Source organism: Parasteatoda tepidariorum, chromosome 5, assembly GCF_043381705.1.
Source record: "Parasteatoda tepidariorum isolate YZ-2023 chromosome 5, CAS_Ptep_4.0, whole genome shotgun sequence".
NCBI classification, from domain to species: domain Eukaryota; kingdom Metazoa; phylum Arthropoda; class Arachnida; order Araneae; family Theridiidae; genus Parasteatoda; species Parasteatoda tepidariorum.
The window spans coordinates 1519967-1541679 of record NC_092208.1 but is presented as its reverse complement, the minus strand read 5'-3'; the positions used below and the strand labels follow the sequence as shown (position 1 = coordinate 1541679).

At 29.3% G+C, this 21713-nt stretch overlaps 1 protein-coding gene across 2 annotated transcripts in view; it reads left to right on the top strand.

Annotated features, from left to right (window-relative positions):
• Positions 1 to 21713, top strand: part of LOC107453513 (E3 ubiquitin-protein ligase Nedd4) — a 98609-nt gene that overhangs the window by 71862 nt on the left and 5034 nt on the right. For both annotated transcript variants that reach the window (XM_043053387.2, XM_043053388.2), the window contains exons 19-21: positions 5053 to 5222; positions 10985 to 11213; positions 14349 to 14518. In XM_043053387.2, coding sequence (XP_042909321.1) covers positions 5053 to 5222; positions 10985 to 11213; positions 14349 to 14518 — 569 coding nt within the window. The remainder of the gene's footprint in view (positions 1 to 5052; positions 5223 to 10984; positions 11214 to 14348; positions 14519 to 21713) is intronic.

The window sequence follows — 21713 nt, the reverse complement described above, 5'->3', positions numbered from 1 at the left end:
CCACCTTAACGCTTGCCCCGTTTACCCTTTTCCACAGTATTTCTTCTTTCAATAAAAAGGTTCCAGGAAATGCCTCTTTTACTAGCCACCTGCATGGGAAAGGAGGGGGGGAGGGGACTCAGTTGCGGTCTTTTGAAAACAAATCTCCCTCTTTTTCCTACATTCCAAGGGAGGAGCGTCACTAATGGTCACTCAATGGTCTTGGTAGATCTTCACTTCTCCTTTCTGGTGATTTATGGGTTCGATGCAACAACAAAAAAATGTGTCAAAAGACTTTTTTTTTTTTTTTTTTTTAAGGAAAGGGGATGATGGAGAGATGTTTGTTTATTTTGATTGTTAAAAAGTGTCCGGGAAATCGACCCTTCCGGGAAAGGGACGTCCGGATATGGGACGTTACACTGTATAAGAATTATAATTCTTATAATTATTCTTATACTAATTAATATTATTTCTTCTAAGAACTTGTGCTGTCTTGATTGTTTCGACATTTTTCTGGGTAAAAACTGACAATTAGTTAGAAATGAAGTAGAGCTATCAAAATAAAATGTAAGCTACTTGCCAAAACATTTAGTTTTTGTCACTTCTTCTGACACAAAAATGCCAGTCTAAAATTTTAGGTACTTTCTTGAAATTTGAATTTTCAGTTATTCTGATTGCACTAACTACGCAACAGTCTTTTTGCAGAAATGTGCAACTAATTGAATGCAATACGTTGAACATGCATTACATCGTAACTTCTGATCTGATAACCTTGTAAAGCAATAAATTTTTCTCCCGGTCAAATGACCAGGTGTGGTAGAAATAGGTATACGACAAGTATTATTCGAAACCAACAAAATACAAAAAAGAATATTAATTGTTAGAAAAAGTCATGAAGTCAAATGTGCAGAAACAATAAGATGATAAGTACATTTTCAATGTAAAAGTTCTTAAACGGTCATTCGACCGATTATGGTATGTTTAGTGTTAAGAATGTTTAACAATGCTTAAAAAGTAGGAGAAAGACTCCTAATGTGAGACTACTTTTTTTTAAATTATGGTTAGATCGAAATAAAAATTATGGTTAGAACGAATGTTTATTATTATTATATCTAATACACAGTGCGCAAAAAGTAAACAGATCAGCTTGAATAACTTTTGATCTAATGATCGTATATTCACGTTCTGGGACTCAATCTTAATGGTTCGAGAGGGTGACTTCAAATATGCTATTTAGTTAGTACACTATTTTAAGTTACAAAATCAGGCGCAAAAATGCTCTAAATAAACATAGCGTCTTTTCAACCGAATATAGAATGCAATTTGAGAAATAGGGTTCCAATAATTTGTTTAGGAAAACAGCCCAAATTTTGGATCCGTTAATATCAATTTTATTTTTTTGATTATTGTGACTAATATTGAAAAAAAAATTTGAATTTTGCACGCAATAATAAAACTCGTTTATCCAAAAGATAATGCCTTTCAAAAAATGAGGGAACATTCGCAACTGAAGTACTTAAAATTGCAAAAAATTTCAAACAAATCAATATTTAAATAAAACTGTGGAGAATAGTAACTCTGCTTTTGAAAAAAATAAAATAAAGATGAAGAAAGGGAAAATAATAATTAAAATATCATAGGGGATTGGGTAGACAATTTTACAAATTTGGCAAAAAACTGTCTTAAATATAATTTTTAACTCATAAAGTCATTTTTTTTTACCAATAAATTAAACAATTACCTGAATTCTAGCAGTATAATAACTAACAGGGTTGTCACTCCACGGGGAAAACCTGGAAAATACAGAAAATGTAAAAATCACCTAATATAACAGGGAATTTTGAGTTTTTCTTTACAAACTGGGAAAATTCCGGGAATTTTATTTCTTTTTTTTGTCTTTTAAAAAATAGTGATCACTCAAAGCGCAATCTATGGAATGTTTAAGGATGATATTTCAGATATACTCAGGGGTCTATTTAGAAAAATTTGGGTCTGTTAACAGACCCTTCACAAAATATTTTAACTTAAAAACGGACCCTTCGCAAAATATTTTGACTTAAAAACAGACCCTTCGCAAAATATTTTAACTTAAAAACAGACCCTTCACAAAATAATTTATCTTTTAATCGGACCCTTCACAAGAGACACTCGATAGACATTTGCGTATTATTGTAAATGAGCGGGAAAAATTGACTGATGCTGAGTGTTCAGCTGTTTTAGATATTTTCAAATCTACTGGCAATCAACGTATATCGCTCTAACATTTTGTTAATCATGTTTTTCTGCTTTAATTCTAAGACTAAGTCTGATCTCATTTCATTTATATTATGTACCTTAACCTCATCAAAGTCAAAAAAAATTTTTAAATTCCAAATGTAGTATTCTAAGAAAATATTTCTACTTATACAAACATCGTGTGTACATTCTTATTGATATTAAAGGATATTTTTTTTGTAAATAAATAATTGAGCAATATATTTATAAAATTTATTGATAAAATATTATGTAACTAAAAATTAACTTATGTCAATTTTTTAAATAAAATATTATAAATTTAAGAATTGTTTAAGTTTACTTAAAATATGTCAATTGAAATTATTAAAAATGTGAGAGATTTTGTTTTCTTTATTCTTCCGAAATTAATATTCTGCGTTCAGCAGTATAGGCTAAATACCAAATATTTGCATGTTGCATCTCTAATTTAGTAGCAGCAATAGCTGTTTATTTTTGAAAATTTAATTTTTTTTAAATTATATTTTCACAGTGTTGAGCATAATCTTGTATCCATTTAATATTTAAAAGCTCATTGAAAAGGTTTCTTGCAATAACAGGACCCTATTTGCACAAATTCACAAAACAGGACCCTGGTTGAAAGAATTTGACTTGACACTTATTTTATATTCCCAAATTACGAGTAATTTTTTCACAATTTTACAAAAACAGGACCTTTTACAAAAATGTCTGGACTGACCCCTGATACTAAACTATTTCATTTACTATAGAATTATTTGTTTTAAGTATGTTCAGCTGTGCCTTTTTCTCTAAGTTCAAATTAGTTAGCAGTTAAAATTAGTATAGTTAGCCCAATGTACCTCACACAAGACCGCAATAAATGTATGTATCTTCTTACTATATTGTGTAGAATATGTACTGGGAAAACACAGGGAATTTTTTTTTTCTTTCTAGATTAGAGTGCCAACCCAGACTAAGTTGTTTTGTTTTTCCATAGTAATTTTTTTTAAAAATGCTGTTAAGCTATATGGCTAGTGTGGACAACTTATTAAATAGTCATTCATTACAATTCAGAAAGCAAAAATGTAAAAAGCAAAAAAATTTCAATATTTATCAGAGAATAAATATTGACATATTTTAATTAAATATTAATTTGTAATCGAACCTTTCACTGTACTAAAAAAATCATTTTTAAAGCAAATTAATGCATTAGAATATCATTGTGTTAAATTTTTAAGCACAGAACCAATTTTTAGTTTATTCCATTTTAATAGCCGTTGATTTAACTTGATGAAATAGTACAAATGAAGAGCTTGGCTTGCAGGGTATCCGCACGCCTGGAAAGTCATGAATTTCGGTGTTGAACAAATTTTGTCATGAAATGTCATGATTTAAATTATTTTCTTAAAAAGTCATGGAAAGTTATGCATTTAGGTAACAAAAAAATCTAATTTATAAAATGGAAATCCCCTCCCCAATTTCATGGTGTTCTGAATATCTGGATTTGTAACTAAGTCCGCACTCACAGTCTTATTTCATTAAAATCTAAAATGTTTTTATCATGTTTTTTAAAAATTATGGGGTTCTTTCAAAAAAGGAAAGAAAAAACATCATTTCTTGAGTAAATTACAGAATTTTTAATATAATTTTTTTATTTTATCAATTTAAAATTCTAGCTGAAGCAAGCCAGTCGTTGGCGAATTTTTTTTTATTCTGAAATGAGAACAGAAAAGTTAGGAGTATGTCTTTCTTTTCCGATAAACAAGAAAAGTATCTTTAAAATATAATTCTGCAGAAAAAAAAGGAAAAAAAAATTATTTGCTTTTTTATTTTTTTCAGCTTTTTTATTGCTTCAACTCTTTCGTTACTCTGTTTTTTAAATTTCAAGTCTTTAAATATGAAGATGCAGAGTATAACAGTTTTGGTTATACCTGTCATTTCAATTAATGCTTTTGTAAATTTCTTGTTGTGTTTTTGTTGGAGAAAATAGTAACTTCGTTACGTCATGAAAAATTCTTGGAATTAGTAATGAAAAGTCATGGATTTGAAATCTAAAATGTAGCAAATACCCAGGGCTTAGCAATATTTCACCCTCACTGGTGCAACAAATACAACTTGTTAAACAGTATTCTCTGATATTCTGTTTTAGTTTAATGTATGGCAAAAATTCCTCTTTAATTCATCTTTATTGAACTCTTTAACACAATTGATAAACATTGATAATTAAAATTTTTTTAAAACCTTCAAAAATTGAAAGGTTTTGTGCTAGATTTTTTGCTTGTTATTCAGGGCTGATTGTGCTCTGGAAAAATTCCGGATTTTTCGCTAACCGTGATCCAGAAGTTTCCGGAGATCGAAGGTTCAAACGTTTCAAAAAATCATTGATCACAGAAGTTTCCGGAAATCAAATTTTCAAAGGTGGAACTTAAAAATACAGTATATTTTATTTGTTTGTAAGGGAGAGGCAGATACTTTATAAGCTTATATTCAAGATTAATATTCATTTTTTATCAGTAAATAATTATTATAATCATAAACTCAAGAAAGACATATTTGTAAATTTCAATTACTTCTCCAGGTCATCATAGGTATGTGTAAAATTTTAAATATATTTTAAATAAACTAATAAATATTGAGAAAAGAAAGACACCTTGTTTAAATTTTTTTCAAATTTTTCGATTTAAACTTAACTTTTTTTACTCAAGAAATTTTCCGGAATTTTGACTTGAGCTCACAATCGCCCCCGATAAACACTAATTGTAAAGGTTATATTGTTCTACAGGTTATATTGTTTTAATTCTGAAAATATATCTCTTAACTTGTTTTCAAACCTTGTTGTAGGATTCTGAGTATTATAATTCACTGTTATGGATTATGGAAAATGATCCTGCTGACTTGGACTTAAGGTTTTCCATAGACGAAGACTTGTTTGGGCAGATGCAGCAGAGAGATTTGAAACCAAATGGTAGTGAAATCCCAGTGACTCAGGAGAACAAAATGGAATACATCAAGTAAAATTCTTCTTCTTCAGTTAATACAATTTTTTCAAATATTAAATTCATTCATAAAATTTAATTAATTAATTTTAGTGTTTTTTATATGTAAGAAAAAATTTAAATTTTTTAATAAAAAAAAAGTCAGAGATTGTGGCAAAGGGGTTAGGATACTTCCTTCTGATTATAAAAATAGTTTTTTTTTTTTTTTTTTTTTTTTTTTTTTTTTTTTTTTTTTTTTTTTCTTCTTCTTCTAGTCCTTGGGCCAAATCAATTTATTGTTCAGGTTTGTTCCGATACTTTTGAGGGTTTTTTTTTCTCTTGACATAATGATTCTGAATGGTTTAGTAATTTAAACTTTATAAAATTCTCAAGAAATTAGTTGCTTATAATTTAAAACAATATATTTTATATTGCATTTTTTTTCTGAAAGTTTTTGCGCTACCTTCCAATAAAATCAATGAATTATTTTCTTCAGCATTGCTAGCGCACACATTTTCTTACAATTGCTAATAGCAGTGTTTGTCGACAAATCATTACAATTGTTGCATTTGTTCTAATTTTCTCCTTCCAATAAAATCAATGAATTATTTTCTTCAGCATTGCTTGCGCACACATTTTCTAACAATTGCTAATAGCAGTGTTTGTCGACAAATCATTACAATTGTTGCATTTGTTCTAATTTTCTCCTTCCAATAAAATCAATGAATTATTTTTTTCAGCATTGCTAACGCACACATTTTCTTACAATTGCTAATAGCAGTGTTTCTCGACAAATCATTACAATTGTTGCATTTGTTCTAATTTTCTCAATTTCATTTTAACCTGTTGTAACATATTTTAATCTTAAAAAAAGGTTCTTTTACCTAGCCAACTATATGTTAACATTCAATTTTACTGTTTTGTTGGTAAATATTAGATTTTTGATTTAAAATATGAATTGCATAATAATTACAATATCGAAAGTTGGTGAATCTTGCTTGCATTTCAGATATGATACTTCTGAAACTGTTTCTCCTTTTACCCTAAAAAGCTGGCAAAGTTTAAGGAATGCATAAGAAACATGTTAAATGATGTATACACATAAAATATTGAAGAAATGTTTATAAAACAATTAACTAATCTGAACAAAAAACCATGTGGTTAAATTGAAGTTTTTTAAATATTTCAATTTCAAATAAAAAAAAATTTAAAGAATGGTATCTAGTTTTTTTCTATAATGTATACAACAAGAAATTTGACTATTTTTGTATACTGAATATCTTTCATTTTTGTTTGCTAAATATCTTTCATTTTTGTATACTGAATATCTTAAAGTAATAATGCTAATTCAAAACAAACAGCGTTATTTAAACATTTGACTTGAAATATTGGTTTAGAGAAACTATGATGAAAAAATGAATTTTATAAAGAGCACTGTTTAGATAAAATACAGTATAAAATGGCTTTATATTGAATTGTATATACAGTGATTCACAAAATGCTCTATCCATTAATTTCAATGAATGTTTCAAAATGGATATTTAATAATAAGAAATATATTTTATTCTATATCTATATTTATATTTATTTTTATTCTATATTTATATATTTAGAAATATATTTATACAACAATGGAGTAACTTTAACGCATTCCATACTTCCATTTTTTCTCAACTTACCTTTCATTTTTTATGGATAGTCATTCCATGATTCAACTAAGAAAAAAAATGCAATCTATATCTAAAAAAAATAATAATTCTTAGCAAATTCTTTATCACAATAAGAAAAAGTTCTTTTCTTCTTCTTTTAGTCCATTAAGTGGTCTCCCATTTTAGAAATTTCTGATTATGATTTTTTTTTCACCTTAAATAATCAATATTTATTTACATATTTATTATTTATTTAATAAAGATAATTATATTATTATTTAATCAATATTTATTACTGTATACAGTGAATTCCTGAGGACGGAAGCAATCGCTACGCAATAACGAAAATTCGTTATACTGATATCAAAAGCTTCAAAATTAACCAAACTTATTTTGTTGCATTGGAATTTTTTGCATATAAAATAATCAATATTTGCATTTAATTACAGTTATGATCTATTTGTGCTCTACATCTAAAAAATATCAAATCAATATTTTAAAAGCTCACAAAAACAAGTAAATTAAAAGGAACAATTTATTATCACTTACTTATCAGAAATTGCTTAATCCGTAATTTTTATCTGTACAAATGATTTAGAACCAGTAGAAATTACGCATTTTTTCAAACAACTGAACTGGAAATCACTATTTTTGGAAAGCCGTATGTATTTTTACTTCTTCAAACATTAATGGGTTGGGGTTCAGTCTTTTCAGGGCGGTCCCTTCCATGTGATTCATCTTTTTTATGTGTCCCTTTCATGCCTGAAACTTTTTATTTTGAAGATGCAAAAATATTTGAATTTTGAGATCATTGTGTTTTTTTTTTTTTTTTTTTTTTTTTTTTTTTTTTTGAGGAATGGATCATGAGAGAAAATGAGATTTGTTGCTTATTGAATATAGAATATAACATGATCATAGGCTTTGTTGATTTTTGTTTATATATATATATTTTTTACACAAAAATGTTAAATGTTTTTTTTATTTCATAAAATTTTTATCTTGATTTACCAGTATTTTTGAAAGTAACGGAGACATTTCCCATTTCGAGATTTTCAAGAAAGATTTTTGAAAAATTTTATCTACATCCATGTAACTAAGTGCACATAAGATCTTAAGACATATTCTTAGTTATTCGGAGCATTTTATATAGTGGGATTTAATGAGTTCAAAAAAAAAAAAAAATTTCTATCAGCCTGTTTTTAGCACAAAATAAAAGTAGTCAAGTCTTTCAAATATTTATTGCGATATTGAAATAATTTTACATTGCTGAAGATTTAAAATTATTTTTTATTCAACTAATAATTTTCATAAAAAGTTATTGTTATATACAGTAGGGAACCGATTATCCGGAACGATCGGGACCATCCCTATTCCGGATAACTNCAAGGTTAACCGACAAAAAGAATTTAGTGTTATATAAACAATGATGTTTATATAACAATCACCACCAACAATTGCTTTCAATATGTCGGTCTAAACACTTTGGCATGCGGCCCTTCATTGGTCAATCTGTTGTGCATGTGGCCCTTCACTGAAAAAGGTTGTGCACCCCTATTATATACTATATAAAATATTTAAACACAATAAAAAAAGCCCATTTTGTCAAAATAATGTAATCATTTAATATTAAGACAAAAATTTGAATTTTTATTTTTACTAATAAAAAGTTTCAATTTCTTTTATTAAACTTACATTTATCCTACATTATATTTATCTAGACTTAATTTTGATTTCTTCAATTTTCATTTTTGCATCAAAACCCTTAATTATTCCTCTGATTAAAGATGGACTTTTTAATGATGGGATTGTAAATTACTGCTCCAAAAATATGCATTTTTTACTTTTAAGGCTGTTGAAATTGTATTTCTGAAACATCCTATCACATCATTTGGTTACATAAATTTAACACTTAAAATATGACCCCTATTTTATCTGTGAGGAAAAAGGTTAAGTAACTAGTAAGGTATTTGTTACTAAAAAAATAAGTTAAAAATATTATGACAGAAGCTCAGATATTTATCTCCTTTTCATTTTTGTTTTGTTATTGAATTCAGTTACTCTTTTGGGAAATTTTTTTTCCCTTCAGATTTTGGAGCTTAGTAGGATATTTTTAGTATCGGTTATTTTTTTTATATAAAATATTTATATAAAATATTTTAATATTTTTTCCTTATTATTCTATAACTCTTAATATATCCTTGCAAGTTTGTTTTTCCCTGTGCTACATTTTACATTGATTTTAATTTTGATGAATGTTGAATCTTAATCATAATTTTGATTAATATACATGTCTATTTTGGAGTCATCTAAATCAGAGCCGCTATCATATTTCAGGGTGCATTTTTAAAAAGTGCTTTAAGGTGCTTATTTTTTATTAATGTTTTTAAAAGCCCTAAAAGTACTCTGTTTTATTCGGAGTTAGTAAGTAAAAGGTGCTTAGTTTTCTATCCTTTAGAAAGATTTTTTTTTTTTTTGCCGTGTCAATTGTCATTCTCAATTACAAAAAAAATGCATGGTTTTCACAATTTTCGCTGCAATATTCATCAGAAAGTAGTTATTTTATCATGATTATGTAAAGTTTTTCAAAATGATTTTGAATTTTATTGATTTTGAAAATGATTTTGAATTTTATTGATAAATTAAGAACTTTAAACCATAAGAAAAATCTTTTTTTATCGCTGCGCCGATCCTTATTATGATTTTTTTTTTCAAAAGTGGTTAAAAATATTTTTTGAGTACTTGACCACTACCCTGGTTATCCCGAGAAAACTCGGGCAAAGCAGAATTTGTCAGTATGTTTTGTTTCGTCAAGTTTTTACTCGGCCGAAAGTGAACAATAAAAAAATATTAATAATAATAATTTGCTGTGATCGGAAGTTTGCCAAGTGTTGTTTGGGAGTTTCGCTATAGCATTGTGGGACTACTGCACATGTATTTTGTGTGATTGTATGTACAATGATTGCTGAGTTTACATAGGAAAAAAAGATAGTTAAAAAAATAGCGGATCACTTCACCGGTACAGTCGAACCTCGCTAACTCGAACCTCAATTTCACGAATTTTTCGATATCTCGAAGAAGAAAAAATTCCCTTCAAATTCCCTATACACTCCATGTTTAAAAAAAATTTGATTTCACTAATTTTTTTTCTAATCCCTCGATAACTTTAATTTTTTTTCTCCTTAAATAGTGTAAATATTTTTTCTGGAAATAAAAAACTATTCCAAAAAAAATTTAAGAATAGAAAACCAATTCTCATAATGATAAACTTTTTTAAAAAAATGGACAAAAAGACGTCAGTGGCATGGAATGATGTGTCTCTCTCTATGATAAAGAATGGCTTCAAGAAGGCTGGATTCATTAAAGATCACGAAAGTAGTCAAACAATCAATATCGTTAATTCTGCTGAAAACTACACCGAAAATGATCGGGACAAATTGACCGGACTCATGAAACTTGATGACATGGAATTTCATGACTTTGTAAACGTAGATGATGCATGTCAGTGGGATGACAATGGTATCATCGCTCAAACGAAAGCTTCTTGTGAACTATCAGAAGAAGAGGATGAGGAAATCGAAGATTTACCACCCAATGTTACTAACAAACAAGCACTTTCTGCAGTGGACACTGTAAGGAGATTTATTGAGAGGCAGCTGAATAAGTCAGAGGAGACATTTAAAGCTATAGTCCACTTAACAAAGTGTTACAGACAAACTTCCTTACACATCACTAAAGCAAACGACAATTGAATATTTTTTTTAAAATGAAAGTGTAAAAAGTGTTTTTAGAATAAATATGGAATAGTAAATAAGGTATGTAAAGAGCATTTTTCTTTATTCTTCTATCGATAACGTGCGATTTTCGATATCTCAAATTTTTTCTTCTCTCCCTTCAAGTTCGAGATATCGAGGTTTGACTGTATTTGGAAACTATCATCTTTGTGTTGTCCCTTGTTTTAAAAACTATCATATAAAGACTAATATTTAACTTTTTTCGTTTGCCTGAGATAACTCGTGATAGTAAACTGGTGGTAAATTAAGTGTTTTAGTTCCTTGTATTTATTAATAAAATAAAAAAAAATATGTTGGTTTTTTAAATTTTTTTGTTGAAAAATCTTATATATATATTTTTTTTTTCTCCATCCTACAGCTTGGTGATCCAATGGAGGTTTGTGTCGAGGATCGAACAGCAGATGAATTCTTTTCTGGAAGGTTTTGGTGAAGTCGTCCCCATGCATCTCATCAAACTCTTTGATGAGAATGAATTGGAACTCTTGATGTGCGGAATTGGAAAGATAGACGTGAGGGATTGGAAATCCAATACTGTGTATAAAGGCAGCTACCATGCAAACCACATTGTCATACAGTGGTTCTGGAGGGTGAGTTAATCTCTTTAATGCTAAGTGCATACTTCGAGTTATCTGCGACAAAACTCTCTAGCACTAATATCTTTCTACAAGATGCTTTTAATAATAACAAACACATATGCTACTAATATAAAATACAGTAGAGAACCATTTATCCGGTATACAGATAACCAGAAAACCGGGAAAAATTTTGATCAGTTTTCCCGCCATTTTAAACTAGAACGATTATGAAAAAAAGCGGAAATGAACTCATCCTTGAAGTTGAGTATAGGAAAATGTAAGGAAGGGGAGAATTTTTGCCCCCGTTTATCCAGAGAAACGTCATTTCCTCCGTGACCTTGAAGGCAGGACAGGGAGGAATGTTTTATTTTCTCCTTTAGGCCATCAATCAAGCTCAAGGGTGTGGCATGCTGATATCATTTTCTGTTTAATTTACGAGAGGGGGGAATGCATTGCATGCATATCAGTAAACAGAAGCTGAAAGAGAAAAATATATTTATCTATTTGACATCGATTAATAAAAATAAAATCTTTTTCTTCTGAATAAATTCAAGTGCGGTATCATTTGCAAGTTTTTATTGATGTGGAATCACATCTGCTGTAATTAAATATCGTGTTTTTATCAACAAAAAAAAAATAAATAAAAGGAGAATAGTTTTTTAATTTAAACATAGGATTATTTTATGAAGCAGATTGCAGTTTTGTTTTTCTGATTCCACTACGTTTGATTTTTTTTTTCTTTTCACGATAAATTTCGCACTCAATAAATTAATTCTTTTTATTCATAAATTTTATCATTAGGTTTTTTTTTAAAATTCCGTTGATCTTGCCTTGTTCCGGGTTTCAATATTTATGCTAGTGCCTTTTTTAACTATCGTTTCGGTTCGATAATTTTCAAGTGTTTTTATTTAGATTAATAAGTTTTCCTTTTATTTTATCGTTTCCCCCGTATAATTAGGTATGAAATATATTGCGTTATTTAATCATTGGTTTTGTTTATATTATTTAATTTAGGAATTGTAATTATTTTTAAAAAATAAATATGAGAATTTTGTATTTTTTAAACTTGATTTTCTTGTCTAAACTTGCAAATTTTTTTATTCTTTTAAATGTTATATTTCTACCATTTTTTTTTTCTTTTTAAAGTTAGGAGTACCTTTTTTTTTTCTCTTACTTTATGCATTACACTTTTTCCTTTGCAATTCGGGTTCGATAAAACATCGATTAACGATACTTTTTGGTCGATCCAGAAAACCGGGAAATTCAGACATCCGGGATAGCGATGGTCCCGAGCATCCCGGATAATTGGTTCTCTACTGTATCTAAATCGCTGTGTTTACAAAAAAAAAAAATTATAATAAATTTTGTAATTAAAAAACAGGGTTCGTACAGACTCCTTAGAAACTCTTTGGAAATAAAAAGGTCTCCAAGGAACACTTGTAACTACTTAGATTTCCAAATTAGTCCTTAGATTATTGTGTTGCATAGATGAACAGACTAAGTCCGCTGATGAATTTGCTGTCCAAGCAGGGGAACGAAATGATATGACTTAGCTGTCAAAATCTAATAGTTTAAGAAGAAAACTTCAAAAGAAAAGAAAAAATTAAGTTGCAAGAGTTAGAAGAAAAAAATAACAGCAAATAGTTTTAATTTTACATGTTACAAGCAAACTTAATAATTTACTGTGATTTTTTTTTTTTGAATGCCTTAGATTTTTTTTTGTGTATTCAAATTTAAAAAAATAAGATTGGTAGGTTTTTATGTTAATCTTTAACATCTGTACTTTAACAAGATTTATTAAAATATTTGAAACTGGAAAATATATTTATGTGTCAAAGTGATACCTTTATTTTTCTTGATGAAGTTCAGCAAAATCAAAATGTATTTCAAAAGGGCTAAAAAAAATATACCTTATGCAAAATATACATTTTTGCAAGTTCTTTATTATAACAGCTTTTTAATTTTAAAAAAAAAACTGTCTAGTTTTCATTTCTTTTGCACAAAGTTTTCAAATTTTGAACTCCTTGGATTTCTTCTTCTGATCTCTGTATGAACACTGTTAAAAAAATAATTAAACTTGTCATGATTTTTTTATTCTAATATTATGGGTGATATTCTCACATTTTTTTTGGGGGGGGGAACGCATAAAGTATTTCCTTCTTTGCATTTTGTACATAATCATCACAATAAAAAATATAATTAAAAAACAAGAAATCCGTTGTAGTATTCACTGAAAAAAAGTATGACGACAAAACGGATTTCTCAAGCGCATGTTTCGTTTGGGGATTAGGTTGTTGTAATGATTAATATTGTATAAAAAAATAGTGGATTTTAAAACTATAGAGAAATCAATAGCAATAAAAATACGACCAAAACATTACATCGATTTACAATACTATCATCATAAATTGAGCATGTCAAAAAGTGTTTTCAAAAAATGCTTCATTTTCCCTTTTCGAAATATTTTATAGTATCGTAAATCGATGTAACGTTTTCGGCAGTTTAATTGATTTTCACGTGGATTTTAAATATCCCCATATATTTCAAACAATATAGAAAATTCGAATCGGGCATTTGAGAATTTACTTTTTAAAGCAATAATTCTATCGAATTTTTGGCAGTTATTGTCATTAATTTCTTCATAGTTTTTAAATCCGATATTTTTTATACAATATTATTTACAACAACAACCTAATCTCAAAATGAAACACGCATTTGAGGAGTCCGATTCGCGTGATTTCGTCATAGATCTTTTTTTTTTCGGCAATTATTACTACGGATTCCAAGATTTTTAATTATTTTTATTGTGATGATTATTTACTAAATGCGAAGAAGGAAATAATTTGTGCTTCCCCCCCCCACCAAAATGGGGGAATATTACCCATAATATTAGAATAAAAAATTATGACATGTTCAACTAAAAAATATAAATTTTCTTCTTATTTTTTTTGTAAACACAGCGTATTTGTTATTTTAAATTAGTAACATACATGGTTGTTATTATTAAAAGCATCCAGCAGAAAGACATTAGAGAGTTTTGTTGCAGATATATCGAAAAAATTTTGCCACAGGGGATGAGGGTTGACATTGTTGACAACTACTTACTATCCCCACAAGCTTTTAATCCATTGCAATTTTTCTTTAAAGATGGTGATGTCGTTCTCAAACGAAATGAGGGCCAGGCTGTTACAGTTTGTGACTGGTACATCTCGTGTACCCATGAATGGCTTCAAGGAGTTGTACGGCAGTAATGGGCCACAATTATTCACCATTGAAAAGTGGGGAACAACTGGTGACTTGCCAAGATCACACACCTGGTATGTAACACTTTTCACCCCAGTTTTTGTAACTATATATTTTAAGCATGTAAAAATTGTTTCTACAGTATCCAAAATTAAAAGGAATGTCTTAAAATCTTGATAATTTTATATTTAATTAGTATGAACATTCAAATAAAAGAAATTTAATTTATTTGTGTGGGCAAAATTATAAGTTAAAAAATTAGCCACAAGGTATAAATTTTTTTTAGGAGACATCTAAATTTTTCTCTGTCCTTTTTTGTATTCTTGATCCTCGAAACAGAAGGGAAGAGGTAACCTGAATACAAAAAATATGATAATTTAGTCAGGAAGCAACCATAAATTTAAAACCTCTCATTCTAATTTTGCATTTTGCCAGGCCTCAAAAACTATTTAAGCAAAGCAAAAAAAAAATGTTTTGTGCGAAAATTTATTTCCTCTAAGATAATTTCATGCAGTATTCATTTTGAACTGTGTTATTTTTAATGGCAAAATAATAAATTTGAGTAAAATCAGTTAATTAGTTTCTAAAAAATGAAAATTAAAAAAAAAAAGTCATAATTTTGAAATTATTATTTCTCATTATTTCAGGATCGCTAACTCCATCCAATCATTTGCATCTAAAATTTCAACACATTTCTTCAAAGTACTACTTTTTGGCATGTGACGTGAAAAAAAATAAGGCATCATTTTTATAATATAAGGAGGGGGGGAAAGAAATAATTGAAAACAAAAGGAAAATGTCCAGATTTTAAAATGATCATTTTTAACATTATAAAACATTATTTATTTCCCCCTTCTTCAAGAGAACATTGCTAACTTTTCATTGCTGTGTTAATTATCAAAGAAGAACATTCTTTTATTCTTTTTTTTTTTTTTTTTTTAATTTNTTTTCTTTTTTTTTTTTTTTTGTCAATTTCTACTACAGTCAGACCTTGCTATAAGGTCACCCGCATATTAGGTCGCCCCGCATATAAGGTCACTTTTCCAAAGTCCCGGCTCACTGAAGAGGAATTCTTTGTTACAGATTATCAGATATATGATCAAGTTTTAAAAATCGTTATCGCTTATAAGGTCATGTTTATCTGAGGCGAGGGAAGCTCTTTTCTAACAAAATCCTATTTAACTTCCTTACAAGGCAATTACCCCACTCGATTTCTAGGAAAATGTTGCAGACAACGAACAAGCTACAATTTTTGAAATTGTTTCACAAGTTGTGGACAGTGAGGACAATGACAGTGATCCTGAAGCTGTAACTGTAACCCAAAAGGAAGCCTTCAATGCAATAAATGTCATACGAAATTTTTTTACAAACCATGGGGAGCTGAGGAACATTTTGAGAAGTTACAAAATCTAGAAAACATTGTTTGAAAAATGAAACCAAATACGAGACAGACCTGCATAAATGATTATTTTAAATAAGGTAAGATGTAATGTATGTATGTACACTTTGAGGAAATTTGTAAACAGCTAAACAGCTTTATTTTAAATTTAAAAAAATTTTACAAATTTAACTTTCTTTAATTCTTTGCTGATTCTGTTAAAATTTATTGACTTAAATATTTAATTTATGGCNTGTTAGCTTGCTTTTTATGGTTATTAATTGTTTTTTTAGCATTAATTGTTAATTTTTTAATTAATAATTGTTTATTATTATTATTATTTTTTTGTAAATTTTAATTTAATTGTTACATATGCTTCATAGTGTAATAACATTTGTGCAATAACAATTCATAGTGTATTAGTAACAATTGTGATCGGTGGCGTGCCCAAAATATTGTGTCTCGTGCCGTAAATGGCACGCATGCCATTGGTTCGCCATCCCTGCTCTATTCTGTTCTAATTTTCAATCACTAATAAAATAATTTTTTATTCATCCACTCAAATTCAAATACATTTCTTTAATTTTGTAACACTTGATGTTAAGACAATTTTTACAAATATTAATTCGTTCATTAAATAGGGATGAAAAATAGAATTTTCTGATTGGTTTAACATTTGTCATTGTTTTAAATTTTACTATAAGCCATTCAGTTTTCAACATCAATGATAATTTTTAATGTGTAGCTCGATTTGATCAAAAAAAATATAGTTTATGGCATACATTTAACTAATTTATATTCGCTGTGTCAGATAAATTCAATAAAGAACATTATGTGGTAGGTCACCCAATTTATACTTTTATATTTGTCTGAAACCATGCTCCTTTTTCTTCTAATTCCTACTATTAGTTCACCCTCTCCCAATATATATCTTGTTCAATCGTTAATAAAATACTTTTTATAAATCCATTCAAGTTCAAATACATTTTCTTAAACTTGTTGCGTATGACACTCAATGTTAATACAGTTCTTTCAGATATTAATTCATTCATTAAATTGAATTCATTGATTTTAGTTTTTTAATGGCAGAAAAATTTGTAATTATTTAATAAAAAGTAGCTAAAGTAAAAAAATTTCTATATTGATCTAAGTAGGAATTGACTTTAAAATTGTTTTTATTTTATATTTCTTGTTTTCTCTTACGTTTAAAAAGTGTTTTGCAAAAAGGACAAAATGCTCCTCTTACTATTGTTCAAATGTTGGCAACCCTACTATTCGACCAATCAATTGAAATTTTTGAATTTTTTTTCAGTAAAAATTACACAATTGTTAAATAGTTTTACAAATTCGTATACCTTACAATTCAAATTTTTTTCCGCAATTATTAAATCAAACAATAAATAATTGTAAATTTGTTTTAGCATGGAACTTTATACTGCATGCAAAAGTGTTCAGGATTGCCACTCCACAGGCAGCAGACATGGAAAACCTGGAAAATACAGGGAATTTAAAAATCACCTGAAATAACAGGGGAAAAACAGGGAATTTTGATTTTTTCTTTACAAACTGGGAAAATTCAGGAAATTTGGTTTCTTATTTTTGTCTTATAAAAAATGATGACCACTCAAAGCATCATGGAATATTCAAGGATGATATTTCAACTATATTAAACTATTTCATTTGCCATAGCATTATTTAAGTATATTCAGCTGTTCCTTTTTTCTCGAGCAATTCAAACTAGAATAGTTAGCCCAATATAGCTCACACTAGAGCACAGTAATTGTTGTTTCTTCTTAATATATTGTGTATAATATGTACAGGGAATTTTTTTTCCAGATTTGCCTTACAATTCTGATGTTAATAGTTCCAAAAAATATGTCAAACTGATAACACCTTAATTTTCAGATTGCTGCTTCTTTTGAGGGTCAAAGCTGTATCTCTTTGTGTCTGATTTTATAACTTAAAATATTATTTGCCCACATAAATTTGCATATTTACGTTTATTCCCTTAAATCATTTAGACTGCATTCAATTAACAGATCATTAAACCAAAAATAATTATAAACTTTTCTGTTTTTTTATATTGGACAGCATGCACAGTTAGAATTTTATTATTAATATTTACCATCCCATGTAAAGCAGACTGAAATTTCTTAAGAATGTTGAACGAGTAATGCATGTAAAGTAAAGTTTGAAAATGAGTAAAATGTTTACCATCTCATGTAAACCAGAATATAAACTGTAATAATGAACATGAGAATTTAAACAAACAGATATTTCTGAATTTACTTTGTCAATTAAAAGCAAGTGACTTGCTCCCATGAATTATTTGAAAATACTTTAACACTCCATCGGGCGCGTTGATCTGACAGATACAGACGTGTCAATATCTCTGCTTTTGTCCCCTGAAACATTTTCTTACGACCTTGACCTTATCAGTATCTGTCCATCTGGCCCCCTGCTACTTTGGAATGCAGTAGTGACCAGTTCGGTGTAGGAGTATTTCCTATTTCCAAGCTTGTTTGGAATTTTGTATCTGTTAGATACACGCGCCCGATAACGTTTGTCTCGTGAAGCTACATGGAAGTATCGAGATTCCCTGAGCGTTTTTGATTTATCTTTTTCCTACGATGAGTGCTAAACGCTTTTTAGATTTGAAAAATCAGAAAGACCTAGAGCTAGTTCATAGTATTCTATTTAGTGATGGAAATGAGGAATTAAATGCTGAAGAATTTGATGAAAGTGATGCTGACGAAGAAGATATTTTAGAAACACGTGAAGCTGATTGTCATGGCAGTGAAAGTGTTTATAATGACTCAGAACTCGATGATGATGTTAATAATGATTATTTTTATGTAGGAAAGGACAATAATACTTAAATGGGCAAAACAGATCGGAAGAAAAAATTTGACTTAAATTTAGAATCGGATTCAATTATAATAATTGATTTGTCACTTTTATATTATGTATTATTTGTGCATAACTGTCCTTTTTATACTTTTTCAACAGTTTAACATGTTTAATTAAATGTTTTTTACAGCATTTAACTTTTGTAATAGCGTTTGTGATTAATAAATAAAAATTATTATTGAAAATATTAAAAAATATATAAAAATTAAATAAAAATTAAAAATATACATAAAAAACTAATAAAAGGTCCGGGTGTAAAAGCCTGGACCTAAAAAGAGTAAAAATAGGAGATTTAAAGTAATACATATTAACAGAAAACACACAAAACAGAGATGTATCTGACAGATGCATCGCGCCCGATGCCGTAAGTTTCGAGACGCGCCCGACGGAGTGTTAAGGTATTATTTTATTTAAATGAAAATATCTTATACATATTTTTAAAATATATGGCAGCGTAAAAATATTTAAAAAATGCTTGCCCCTATTTTTTTTCTTCAATAAATTAAACATTTTGCTTTGTTAAAATGTTTAATATTTTTGATTTGTATTTGTTTATTAAGCAAATCCTAGAATTACATTTGTCTTAAAAATTTCCCGACTGAGAATTAAATGAATCTTTTTGTAATTTTAATGGTTTGTCTGAGTGAATCAAAAAAATATTAACAGGAATCAACAAGGCCCGTGGCAGAATGGTGGCGACATTATCATCGAATATTACGAAATTCTTGCAGAAGGATTTTTTATTTGGGAAGCAAAAAAGTTTTTTATCTGCAGAATTTTTCAAAATATTTTTTTTTTTGCAAGACTTCTTTCCCTTTTCTGCTGAATTTTCTGCCTTTCTCGCATCTCAGAGGCGGAAAAAATGCCCATGTTTTTTTTTTCTACATTCTTTTTTAGAACAGGAGAATATCGCCATTAATATTAGAATATGTATTCTTTTATATGTAGCTTAAAAAATAATTCTCACATTTATAATTTTACAAAAATTATGTACTGTTCTATTCTATACATAAAAGCTTTTCTTTTTTTTGTGAACTTCTGTTCACAAAAAAATTCCTTAGCTTATGGTGCTTTTAGTAGCCAGTGCTTTTGGTACTTCAAATTAGTAACATTTAAATCATAAAAAGCTTCAATTAATCTTTTTATGTTATTCCTTCACTGTAAATTCTTTTCCTAATTTATTATTCAAAACGAAGTGCTTTCTCACACTTTTAAATTCGCATCCTGTCCTTTAATCTATTTTTGGTTCAAATATGCATTCATTCCGGTGGCTGAGCGGCGGCGCTTTGCGCTGTCGTGCCACAGGTCCTGGGTTCGATCCTCGGTTCGGGCAAGGTTGACTCAGCCTGTCACCCCTTCAGTGGGTCGATAAATGAGTACCAAACATGCTTGGGAACTAAACACTGGGGGTTCCGCTTTCGACTGACCACCTGACCGGAACATCTGCTCCTGCACCCCAGATCCCAAGGTCAAGAAAACTGAGATGGGCCCATTAGGCCTTGGCCCTCTATGGGCTGTCGCGCCACTGAGTTAAGTTTAGTTTATGCATTCATTAAAAGTAAGACATTTTGCTCTTTGTGGGAATCGTGCGATCTATTTGATAATGAACCATTTTACAGATTTTTCCCTAACTTTTATTGAGGAACTCAATGATTTCGTGTGCACTTTCATAAACGTTCTCTGTCTAATAATTAATAAAAAAAAATTTTTACCCTCCTTCCCTGCCTAAGAGCTGTTTTTATCCTTCCACTCGGCAACGCGGTTATATGCAGGGTGTTTCATATTGAATGGGACAAAAAGAAAACATGATTGTAAACGCTACAATTAATATATTTAGAAAATTCAAATTTTCCTCAAAACTACATTTATTCAAGATTCTACAGGTGTTCATTATGTGCCCCTCCGGTGACACGACAAATGTCTACACCGTAATCAAGTTCCTGCCATACTTGTGATAGCATATCCCCTGTGATGGAGTCCAACACTGTAGTTATCCGCTGCTTCAGTTCCTCTAAGTCCTGAGGAAGTGGAGGCACAAACACCTTGTCTTTAACGAAACCCCGGAGAAAAAATCAAAGGGCGTTAGATCTGGTGATCTCGGCAGCCAATTAAGACACGTCAAATCCTGTGGCCCAGCACAGCCAATTCATCGATGGGGTAGACGTTCATTGGAGATGCTTCCATAAAACACGTGACACCGTTATGTGAGGGACAGCCAGTTCTGCATCTGCACGTCGCGTTTATTTTGAGGGACTCAGTAAAAACGAATCACAAATTTTTTCAACCACTTCGGTTTTGTTTCTTTTCGTCCTGGGCTTTTATTCTTGCATAAGCAGCCGGTATCCTGGAACTACTTCACCCACCTGCTCATGTTATGCCGATGCGGTGGTTCGTTGCGAAATTTCGTGCGAAAATGTCTTTGCACAACAGTTACCGAAGAGGTTTTGGCGTATTCCAAAACGCAGTACGGTTTCTCCTGCATGGACGACATTTTGTTTAACAGCGCCTCTAGCGGCGAGTTCGTCATTCGATGATTTTTCCCTGTTGCCAAATAAAACTTGTATAATTGTAGTTGCAGAATAAATTTGTTTCTGCTGAATAAATCCATTACTAGCGGCGGGTTCGTCAATCGATGATTTTTCCATGTTGCCAAATAAAACTTTTATAATTGTAGTTGCAGAATAAATTTATTTCTGCTGAATAAATCCATTACTAGCGGCGAGTTCGTCAATCGATGATTTTTCCATGTTGCCAAATAAAACTTGTATAATTGAAGTTGCAGAATAAATTTTTTTCTGCTGAATAAATCTATTACGGCAGTCACGCTGAGCTATTCTTTTTGTCCCATTCACTATGAAACACCCTGTATATTTGCTACTATTCTAAAAGACTAAACTAGTAACAATATAAAATTACTTAAAAATGATTTAAATTTTGTTTTTTTTTTTAAATATTGTAAAAATAATAACATAAAATTGTGT